At 39.0% G+C, this 12948-nt stretch overlaps 1 protein-coding gene across 3 annotated transcripts in view; it reads left to right on the forward strand.

The window, feature by feature from the left end:
• Positions 1-5227: 5227 nt before the first annotated feature.
• The window catches only part of LOC130293588 (receptor-type guanylate cyclase gcy-9-like), a 32180-nt gene continuing 24459 nt past the window's right edge, over positions 5228-12948 (forward strand). The window contains exons 1-2 of one of the 3 annotated variants that reach the window (XM_056542442.1): positions 5228-5450; positions 7781-8105. In XM_056542442.1, coding sequence (XP_056398417.1) covers positions 7957-8105 — 149 coding nt within the window. In that variant the 5' untranslated portion in view covers positions 5228-5450; positions 7781-7956. The remainder of the gene's footprint in view (positions 5451-7780; positions 8106-12948) is intronic. The other 2 variants (XM_056542443.1, XM_056542441.1) reach the window with 2 other exon arrangements.

The following is a 12948-nucleotide window of genomic DNA, read 5'->3' on the forward strand; positions in this document are numbered from 1 at the left end:
TAATACTGCTCCTATGTACAAGAATATAACTACTATAATACTGCTCCTATATACAAGAATATAACTACTATAATACTGCTCCTATATACAAGAATATAGCTACTACAATACTGCCTCCTATATACAAGAATATAACTACTATAATACTGCCTCCTATGTACAAGAATATAACTACTATAATACTGCTCCTATATACAAGAATATAACTACTATAATACTGCTCCTATGTACAAGAATATAACTACTATAATACTGCCTCCTATATACAAGAATATAACTACTATAATACTGTTCCTATATACAAGAATATAACTACTATAATACTGCTCCTATATACAAGAATATAACTACTATAATACTGCTCCTATATACAAGAATATAACTACTATAATACTGCCTCCTATATACAAGAATATAACTACTATAATACTGCTCCTATATACAAGAATATAACTACTATAATACTGCTCCTATATACAAGAATATAACTGCTATAATACTGCTCCTATATACAAGAATATAACTACTATAATACTGTCTCCTATATACAAGAATATAACTACTATAATACTGCTCCTATATACAAGAATATAACTACTATAATACTGCGACCTATATACAAGAATACAACTACTATAATACTGCTCCTATATACAAGAATATAACGACTATAATACTGCTCCTATATACAAGAATATAACTACTATAATACTGCCCCCTATGTACAAGAATATAACTACTATAATACTGCCCCCTATATACAAGAATATAACTACTATAATACTGCTCCTATATACAAGAATATAACTACTATAATACTGCTCCTATATACAAGAATATAACTACTATAATACTGCTCCTATATACAAGAATATAACTGCTATAATACTGCTCCTATATACAAGAATATAACTACTATAATACTGTCTCCTATATACAAGAATATAACTACTATAATACTGCTCCTATATACAAGAATATAACTACTATAATACTGCGACCTATATACAAGAATACAACTACTATAATACTGCTCCTATATACAAGAATATAACTACTATAATACTGCTCCTATATACAAGAATATAACTACTATAATACTGTCTCCTATATACAAGAATATAACTACTATAATACTGCTCCTATATACAAGAATATAACTACTATAATACTGCTCCTATATACAAGAATATAACTACTATAATACTGTCTCCTATATACAAGAATATAACTACTATAATACTGTCTCCTATATACAAGAATATATCTACTATAATACTGCCTCCTCTATACAAGAATATAACTCCTATAATACTGCTCCTATATACAAGAATATAACTACTATAATACTGCCTCCCTATACACAAGAATATAACTACTATAATACTGCCTCCTATATACAAGAATATAACTACTATAATACAGCTCCTATACAGAAATATAACTACTATAATACTGCCTCCTCTATACAAGAATATAACTACTATAATACTGCTCCTATATACAAGAATATAACTACTATAATACTGCTCCTATATACAAGAATATAACTACTATAATACTGCTCCTATATACAAGAATATAACTACTATAATACTGCTCCTATATACAAGAATATATCTACTATAATACTTCTCCTATATACAAGAATATATCTACTATAATACTGCTCCTATATACAAGAATATAACTACTATAATACTGCTCCTATATACAAGAATATAACGACTATAATACTGCTCCTATATACAAGAATATAACTACTATAATACTGCCTCCTATACACAAGAATATAACTACTATAATACTGCCTCCTATATACAAGAATATAACTACTATAATACTGCCTCCTATATACAAGAATATAACTGCTATAATACTGCCTCCTATATACAAGAATATAACTACTATAATACAGCTCCTATACAGGAATATAACTACTATAATACTGCCTCCTATATACAAGAATATAACTACTATAATACTGCTCCTATATACAAGAGTATAACTACTATAATACTGCTCCTATATACAAGAGTATAACTACTATAATACTGCTCCTATATACAAGAGTATAACTACTATAATACTGCTCCTATATACAAGAATATAACTACTATAATACTGCCTCCTATATACAAGAATATAACTACTATAATACTGCACCTATATAAAAGAATATAACTACTATAATACTGCTCCTATGTACAAGAATATAACTACTATAATACTGCTCCTATATACAAGAATATAACTACTATAATACTGCTCCTATATACAAGAATATAGCTACTACAATACTGCCTCCTATATACAAGAATATAACTACTATAATACTGCCTCCTATGTACAAGAATATAACTACTATAATACTGCTCCTATATACAAGAATATAACTACTATAATACTGCTCCTATGTACAAGAATATAACTACTATAATACTGCCTCCTATATACAAGAATATAACTACTATAATACTGTTCCTATATACAAGAATATAACTACTATAATACTGCTCCTATATACAAGAATATAACTACTATAATACTGCTCCTATATACAAGAATATAACTACTATAATACTGCCTCCTATATACAAGAATATAACTACTATAATACTGCTCCTATATACAAGAATATAACTACTATAATACTGCTCCTATATACAAGAATATAACTGCTATAATACTGCTCCTATATACAAGAATATAACTACTATAATACTGTCTCCTATATACAAGAATATAACTACTATAATACTGCTCCTATATACAAGAATATAACTACTATAATACTGCGACCTATATACAAGAATACAACTACTATAATACTGCTCCTATATACAAGAATATAACGACTATAATACTGCTCCTATATACAAGAATATAACTACTATAATACTGCCCCCTATGTACAAGAATATAACTACTATAATACTGCCCCCTATATACAAGAATATAACTACTATAATACTGCTCCTATATACAAGAATATAACTACTATAATACTGCTCCTATATACAAGAATATAACTACTATAATACTGCTCCTATATACAAGAATATAACTGCTATAATACTGCTCCTATATACAAGAATATAACTACTATAATACTGTCTCCTATATACAAGAATATAACTACTATAATACTGCTCCTATATACAAGAATATAACTACTATAATACTGCGACCTATATACAAGAATACAACTACTATAATACTGCTCCTATATACAAGAATATAACTACTATAATACTGCTCCTATATACAAGAATATAACTACTATAATACTGTCTCCTATATACAAGAATATAACTACTATAATACTGCTCCTATATACAAGAATATAACTACTATAATACTGCTCCTATATACAAGAATATAACTACTATAATACTGTCTCCTATATACAAGAATATAACTACTATAATACTGTCTCCTATATACAAGAATATAACTACTATAATACTGCTCCTATATACAAGAATATAACTACTATAATACTGTCTCCTATATACAAGAATATAACTACTATAATACTGCTCCTATATACAAGAATATAACTACTATAATACTGCGACCTATATACAAGAATACAACTACTATAATACTGCTCCTATATACAAGAATATAACGACTATAATACTGCTCCTATATACAAGAATATAACTACTATAATACTGCCCCCTATGTACAAGAATATAACTACTATAATACTGCCCCCTATATACAAGAATATAACTACTATAATACTGCTCCTATATACAAGAATATAACTACTATAATACTGCTCCTATATACAAGAATATAACTACTATAATACTGCTCCTATATACAAGAATATAACTGCTATAATACTGCTCCTATATACAAGAATATAACTACTATAATACTGCTCCTATATACAAGAATATAACTACTATAATACTCCTCCTATATACAAGAATATAACTACTATAATACTGCTCCTATATACAAGAATATAACTACTATAATACTGTCTCCTATATACAAGAATATAACTACTATAATACTGCTCCTATATACAAGAATATAACTACTATAATACTGCGACCTATATACAAGAATACAACTACTATAATACTGCTCCTATATACAAGAATATAACTACTATAATACTGCTCCTATATACAAGAATATAACTACTATAATACTGTCTCCTATATACAAGAATATAACTACTATAATACTGCTCCTATATACAAGAATATAACTACTATAATACTGCTCCTATATACAAGAATATAACTACTATAATACTGCTCCTGTACGTAGGAGCAGAATATTATTGTCTGTGGTGTAGAAATAATCAATGACACCTATATCGTTGATGTTCATTATGCAGGGTAAGGACAATGGGCTTTGTGGTGTAGAAGAAGTGATACAATGTATTTACATTCTGTGGACAATGATGGAGTAAATGTAGCAGTCATTCCTGTGTTATAGTTGTGCGGTTGTGTCTGGGCTCAGATGGGATTTCTCTGATCCTTTTCCACTTCTAAGCTTCTCCTTGTTCTCCGTCACCCACCGCATTGTCCTCCTGGTGCCCAAACTCTTATCCTGTATCTATCATTACATTGAATGGAACTGTTATTTTTGTAAACAACCTGATACATTGTCATTTTGTTAAAACAGATCGCCCGCCCGCCCCTCCCCCTCAGTGAAGCGCGGTCCCCTGGTGTATGTGCAGCAGGTACCTGATCGTCTCTTCTTTTTGTTGGTTCAGTTGTGTATACTTTATATGGTTTTATATTTGTTCTTCACTCTATACACAGTAGTTGTAATGAGCTTGTTCCTTTATACCATTGGTCTCTAAACTGTGGCCCTCCAGATGTTGAAAGGTAAATCAAGGCTTCCCTTTAATGTCATCCCTTTTGTGCTGTGTTTACAAACTGTGGCCCTCCAGATGTTGCAAAACTTCAACTCCCAGCATACCCAGACAGCCAAACGCCTGTCTGCCTTCTCCAGAGGATCCACACTGTCCCTGAAAGGTAAATCTAGGCTTCCCTTTAATGTCATCCTTTTTGTGCTATGTTCACAAACTGTGGCCCTCCAGATGTTGCAAAACTTCAACTCCCAGCATGCCCGGACAGCCAACGGCTGTCCGGGCATGCTGGGAGTTGAAGTTTTTCAACATCTGGAGGGCCACAGTTTAGAGACCACTGTTATAGTCTTCATCATTAATGAATTGTAACAATCTGCCTTGTCCCTTTATGTTTTCCTGTAATACTGTTGTTTTTCATGAGTTTTTGTGATATCTTTATATTTCTTTCTCGATCACTGAAATAACATGGAAATGGTCCGAGGATGTGAAGTAGATGCAAAAACATAAATACAAATGACAGCAGCTTCTGCAGACACTAAGATGTGTGGACACTGAATATGTGGAATACTATGAACTGCATCACTATTACCTTTATATGAAAAAGGTTCTTACCGTACATTGTGATCAAATTGTGTTATTCACCTATATCTATACAGTATCCAACTATCTCTATATCTATCTCATATCTATGTATCTCATATCTATCTATCTATCTCATATCTATCTATCTCATATCTATCTATCTCATATCTATCTATCTATCTATCTCATATCTATCTATCTATCTATCTCATATCTATCTATCTATCCATCTCATATCTATCTCTCTCATATCTATCTATCTCATATCTATCTATCTATCTCATATCTATCTATCTCATATCTATCTATCTCATATCTATCTATCTATCTATCTCATATCTATCTATCTCATATCTATCTATCTATCTATCTCATATCTATCTATCTCATATCTATCTATCTCATATCTATCTATCTATCTATCTCATATCTATCTATCTCATATCTATCTATCTCATATCTATCTATCTCATATATATCTATCTATCTCATATCTATCTATCTCATATCTATCTATCTCATATCTATCTATTTATCTATCTCATATCTATCTATCTATCTCATATCTATCTATCTCATATCTATCTACCGTATATACTCGAGTATAAGCCGACCCGAGTATAAGCCGAGACCCCTAATTTCAACCCAAAATCCCAGGAAAAGTTATTGACTCGAGTATAAGCCTAGGGTGGGAAATACCTCATCCCCCCCTGTCATCATCCAGACCCGTCATTAACATCCTCATCATCATCCCCTTGTCATCATCCCACACATCCCCCCTTCATCATCCCCTTGTCATCATCCCACACATCCCCCCTTCATCATCCCACACATCCCCCCTTCATCATCCCCTTGTAATCATCCCACACCCCCCCTTCATCATCCCCTTGTCATCATCCCCACCCCCCTTCATCATCCCCACACCCCCCCCTTCATCATCCTCTTCTCATCATTCGCCCTCAGTGGTCTTCAACCTGCGGACCTCCAGAGGTTTCAAAACTACAACTCCCAGCAAGCCCGGGCAGCCATCGGCTGTCCCGGACTTGCTGGGAGTTGTAGTTTTGAAACCTCCGGAGGTCCGCAGGTTGAAGACCACTGCGGCCTTCAACATCATCCAGCCCCCTCTCACCCCCTTTAGTTCTGAGTACTCACCTCCGCTCGGCGCTGGTCCGGTCCTGCAGGGCTGTCCGGTGAGGAGGTGGTCCGGTGGGATAGTGGTTCCGGGCTGCTATCTTCACCGGGGGCGCCTCTTCTCCGCGCTTCCGGCCCGGAATAGAGCCGTTGCCTTGACAACGACGCATCTGCGTCGTTGTCAAGGCAACGTGACTATTCTGAGGCCGGGCCCGAAGCGCTTAGAAGAGGCCTCCCCGGTGAAGATAGCAGCCCGGAACCACTATCCCACCGGACCACCTCCTCACCGGACAGTCCTGCAGGACCGGACCAGCGCCGAGCGGAGGTGAGTACTCAGAACTAAAGGGGGTGAGAGGGGGCTGGATGATGTTGAAGGCCGCAGTGGTCTTCAACCTGCGGACCTCCGGAGGTTTCAAAACTACAACTCCCAGCAAGCCCGGACAGCCGATGGCTGCCCTGGCTTGCTGGGAGTTGTAGTTTTGAAACCTCTCGAAGTCCGCAGGTTGAAGACCACTGCGGGTGGGGGAGTTCACTCGAGTATAAGCCGAGGGGGGTGTTTTCAGCACGAAAAATCGTGCTGAAAAACTCGGCTTATACTCGAGTATATACGGTATCTCATATCTATCTATCTCATATCTATCTCATATCTATCTCATCTATCTATCTCATCTATCTATCTCATATCTATCTATCTATCTCATATCTATCTATCTATCTCACATCTATCTATCTATCTCATATCTATCTATGTATCTATCTTCCTCATATCTATCTATCTATCTCATATCTATATATCTATCTATCTCATATCTATCTATCTATATATCTATCTATCTCTCTGATCTCTATCATCTCTATCTATCTATCTCATATCTATCTATCTATATATCTATCTGTCTATCCCATATCTATCTAATATCTATCTATCTCATATCTATCTATCTCATATCTATCTATCTCATATCTATCTATCTCTCTCATCTCTATCTATCTCATATCTATCTCATCTCTATCTCTCTCATATCTATCTATCTATCTATATCATATCTATCTATCTATCTCTCTGATCTCTATCTATCTCTCTGATCTCTATCTATCTATCTATATCATATCTATCTATCTCTCTGATCTCTATCTATCTCATATCTCTCTGATCTCTATCTATCCAGCACTCCGTATAATTGATGGGTCTCCCCTATAATCCCTCCTGTATATTCGCAGCCCTGGTGTAAGTGAATTGCCCTGTAATGAGATGAGATCGGATGCTCCCGGCTCCTTTGTGCTGTAGATCTGATCTGGCCGGACGTCTCCTGGATCTCCACATGGGAAGGTGCAGATATTTGCGGACACATCTTCAGGTATCGGACCTGCGGAGGATTCTCCTCTTCATATAAATCATGTCTGAGAAGGCTGCAGGCGGGAGAAGTGACCTGTTCATCTCTGCGGCTCTGTCCTCTGCCTCCCTGAAGAGCAAGATGACCCTGATCCATAGTAAGATATCTGTAAAGAGGAGCAGCCGGACCGAGACTGCAGGGGATCACTGCAGGTAAGTACAGGGCTGATGGAACTCCTTTCTGTGAGACTACAAGTCCCAGCAGTGCCGATCACCACTTTACACTGTATTATTATTAAGATTATTAAGATTGGGACCCCATGTCGGGGGATAAAACTAACATTTGGGGGTTCTTGTGTTTTGACCCAAATGTGTATGTGACTTTATAATCATGTAACAATCATGGTCTCCAAACTGTGACCCTTCAGATATTGCAAAACCACAACTCCCAGCATGCCCGGACAGCCAGCGGCTGTCTGGGCATGCTGGGAGTTGTAGTTTTGCAGTATCTGCTGTCTGGGAACACTGGGAGTTGTAGTTTTGCAGTATCCGCTGTCTGGGAACACTGGGAGTTGTAGTTTTGCAGTATCTGCTGTCTGGGAACACTGGGAGTTGTAGTTTTTCAGTATCTGCAGTCTGTGAACACTGGGAGTTGTAGTTTTGCAGTATCTGCTGTCTGGGAACACTGGGAGTTGTAGTTTTGCAACATTTTGAGGGCTGCAGTTTGGATACTGATGATTGTTACATGATTGTAAAGTCACATAAATATTTGGCGCATAACATAAGACGGCTCCGTTGGCTGTCCGGGCTTGCTGGGAGTTGTAGTTTTGCCACATCTGGAGGGCCATAGTTTGGAGACCACTGATTTAGGACATGTCTGATCGCTGCTGGGACCCCCATCTATCAGGATGAAGGGGATCCCCTGACGTCTCTGCTCCACAGCGCTGAGCGCCTCATAGAAATGAAGCCTAAACTGAGAGGTCGAGAAGATTTCTTCATTCATGTCGATGGAAGAACTCGCTGAGCAAAGCGTAAGGGTCCCCGGTTTTCTGATAGATTGGGGGGGCCTGATGTGGGAGCCCCGTCCATCAGACATATTTGGTGTAGCCTGGAGATATGTCATAAATGTGTGGTGGGAAAACACACCTTAAAATAAAAAATAAAAAAGAGAGAAAAAGAAACATACGGTGTGTGTGTATATATATATATATATATATATATATATATATATATATATATATATAAATATAATAATTCTTTATTTATATAGCGCACATATATTCCACAATGATGTACAGAAGAAAAATACATTTTATATATATATAACTCAACGTGTGTGTATGTATATATGTATGGGATAGGAGGTTGGGATATGACAATGTGGTAGCCTGGTGGGAGTGTAGGGTAGTTGGGATGTTGCTGTAGTATATGCCGGGTTAATTTAAACCTTGTCACTCGTGACGCCAGGGTGAGGGTTAAAACTCTGTAGTGATGCTGGGCCTATCGCCACCCTTCCCAAGAGCGATAGGTGAGTGTAAAATAAATGGATTGTCCACAGCAGTGCTGAACTTAAAACTTGCAGGAACTTTACTGAAGATTTTCTGTACATGCAGTATCGGTAACAGTCCAGATAACAGAGTCTCTATAGACAGCACAGCAGTGATTGACCGATGCTTAGGACCAGAAAGTTCTCTTAAGATTAGGAGGGTTAAATTTGCATAGATCCGCTGGATTTAGGGGTTAGATTAGGTCCAGAGATCTTGCGGAGATAGCAGGGAATTGTAAGAACTATCCGTCTCTAGCGCAGGCCGAGGCCGCAAGGCTTTGGGCCTAGTAATTGTCTTGAAAGCTGCGGAGGTCCTATCTCGTCCAGAGTCAGCAACCCAAGAAAGAGACAAAATGGCGCAGCTCCCTTATATGGGCAGGGGCTGGCCGTTTTGGATTGGTCCATATCAGCTGTCACTCACCGTTACAATGGATTGTGGGTGATCACCTGACTAGAACCACCAAAGGTCCTTTAGCAAACCATAGAGTTCTGTGAACCGGGTCACATGACCCGCAGGTCCTGTGACGCTAAAACAAGTGAGTAACACCATATACATATATTTATATAGATAATATTTATAAATATCAAGCTACTAAGGGGTGACTAGGGGTCAATTAGGGAAGCGAACCCCGACAGTCCTAGGGACTCTAACTTTGGGGACTAATAACTAAGGCACAGTATGAAATACAGTGCCGGGACACCACAACAACAATATATGAGGACGGGATATGAAGTCGAAAGCTTCCTTCTTTGTTTATTTTCCTCCCCAACACGGATTAGGAAGGAAAAAACGGGGCAACACCGGGTATTCAGCTAGTATATATATATATATGTATATATTGACAATCATAATTCTTTATTTATATAGCTCAAATTGGGTTCTGTCCCCATTGGGGCTCAAAATCCAAATCACCAATCATTGCATGAGTTCTGCAGGTTTCTTACTGTCCCGATGATTTCTCATACATGTCATATATATATATATATATATATATATATATACACACATATACACATATATATTACTGTCTATAAATAATAGATGAAAATAATGTAACAAGCCGACGCCTTCAATCATAAATGTTCCCATAAAGTCCAGTATTGGCCTCATACATATCATTATTTTTATTATTTGCCTATATAATTTTATTGAATTATAATTTTTAAAAAGAGTTGACTAGGTTACATGTAAAATTATAAAGTGTGTATATATATATATATATATATGATAAAAGCCTATGTATGTTGTTAAGCAATAATATTTACGTTGTGAACTGATGGCTGTTTGTCCATGTGAGTAATTAAAAAAAAAAGAATTTAGTCAACTAGGATAAAATAACTTGGGAAAAGCTCCTAAAAGTAAGGTCGGTCCACATTGTGTTTTTGTCTCCATTTAATGTATACGTTATACACTTAAAAAGGTAAGAAATGTCTATATGCCATACAGCAGAATGCGTTTTCCATTGACATTATAAAAAACTGATTGCAATGTACAGTAAATGTTTTCGTTTTTTTTTTTTCATACACAATAGTGTAATTGACTATGTTTTTTGTATACCTTAAAATTAAATGTACTGGGACCGAAACAGAGACAAAAGAACAGTAGGACCCCAGCCTAAGAATAAATAACATTTCTGTATTACCTAAAGGTAACGCTGAGGTTGCATCTTATTTCCAGATTATTTATCGTAGAGATAGTGACCTAAATATGGCTGCAAACACGTAGATCCTGTCTACAATAAAACACTGAACATCTTTTTAATTTATACAGTAAGGACCAGAAGTTTGGAAACACCTTCTCATTCAGTTTCCTTTATTTTCATGACTATGAATATTGTAGATTCGCACTGAAGGCATCAAAACTATGAATTATCACATGTGGAATTATAGACATAACAAAAAAGTGTGAAACAACTGAAAATCTGTCACATTCTAGGTTCCTTTTGCTTTGATTTCTGCTTTGCACACTCTTGGCATTCTCTTGATGAGATTCAAGAGGTAGTCACCTGAAATGGTCTTCCAACAGCCTTGAAGGAGTTCCCATGATGCTTAGCACTTGTTGGCCCTTTTTGCCTTCACTCTGCGGTCCAGCTCACCCCAAACCATCTGGATTGGGTTCAGGTCCGGTGACTGTGGAGGCCAGGTCATCTGGCGCAGCACCCATCACTCTCCTTCTTGGTCACATAGTCCTTACACAGCCTGGAGGTGTTTGGGGTCATTGTCCTGTTGAAAAATAAATGATGGTCCAACTAAACGCAAACCGGATGGAATAGCAGCCGCTGCAAAATGCTGTGGTAGCCATGCTGGGTCAGTATGCCTTCAGAATAAATCCCCAACAGTGTCACCAGCAAAGCACCCCCACACCATCACACCTCCTCCTCCACACCATCACACCTCCTCCCCCACACCATCGCACCTCCTCCCCCCACACCATCGCACCTCCTCCTCCACACCATCGCACCTCCTCCTCCACACCATCGCACCTCCTCCCCCACACCATCGCACCTCCTCCCCCACACCATCGCACCTCCTCCCCCACACCATCGCACCTCCTCCCCCACACCATCGCACCTCCTCCCCCACACCATCGCACCTCCTCCCCCACACCATCGCACCTCCTCCCCCACACCATCGCACCTCCTCCTCCACACCATCGCACCTCCTCCTCCACACCATCGCACCTCCTCCTCCACACCATCGCACCTCCTCCTCCACACCATCACACCTCCTCCCCCACACCATCACACCTCCTCCCCCACACCATCGCACCTCCTCCCCCCACACCATCGCACCTCCTCCTCCACACCATCGCACCTCCTCCCCCCACACCATCGCACCTCCTCCCCCCACACCATCGCACCTCCTCCCCCCACACATCACACCTCCTCCTCCACACCAGCACACCGCCTCCTCCTCCACACCATCACACCTCCTCCCCCACACCATCACACCTCCTCCTCCACACCAGCACACCTCCTCCTCCACACATCACACCTCCTCCTCCACACCAGCACACCTCCTCCTCCACACCAGCACACCTCCTCCTCCACACCAGCACACCTCCTCCTCCACACCAGCACACCTCCTCCCCCACACCAGCACACCTCCTCCCCCACACCAGCACACCTCCTCCCCCACACCATCGCACCTCCTCCCCCACACCATCGCACCTCCTCCCCCACACCATCGCACCTCCTCCCCCACACCATCGCACCTCCTTCTCCACACCAGCACACCTCCTCCTCCACACCATCACACCTCCTCCCCCACACCATCACTTCTCCTCCTCCACACCAGCACACCTCCTCCTCCTCCAAACCAGCACACCTCCTCCTCCACACCATCACACCTCCTCCTCCACACCATCACACCTCCTCCTCCACACCAGCACACCTCCTCCTCCTCCAAACCAGCACACCTCCTCCTCCACACCATCACACCTCCTCCTCCACACCATCACACCTCCTCCTCCAAACCAGCACACCTCCTCCTCCACACCATCACACCTCC

Source organism: Hyla sarda, chromosome 10 (genome assembly GCF_029499605.1).
Source record: "Hyla sarda isolate aHylSar1 chromosome 10, aHylSar1.hap1, whole genome shotgun sequence".
In the NCBI taxonomy this organism is placed as follows: Eukaryota; Metazoa; Chordata; class Amphibia; order Anura; family Hylidae; genus Hyla; species Hyla sarda.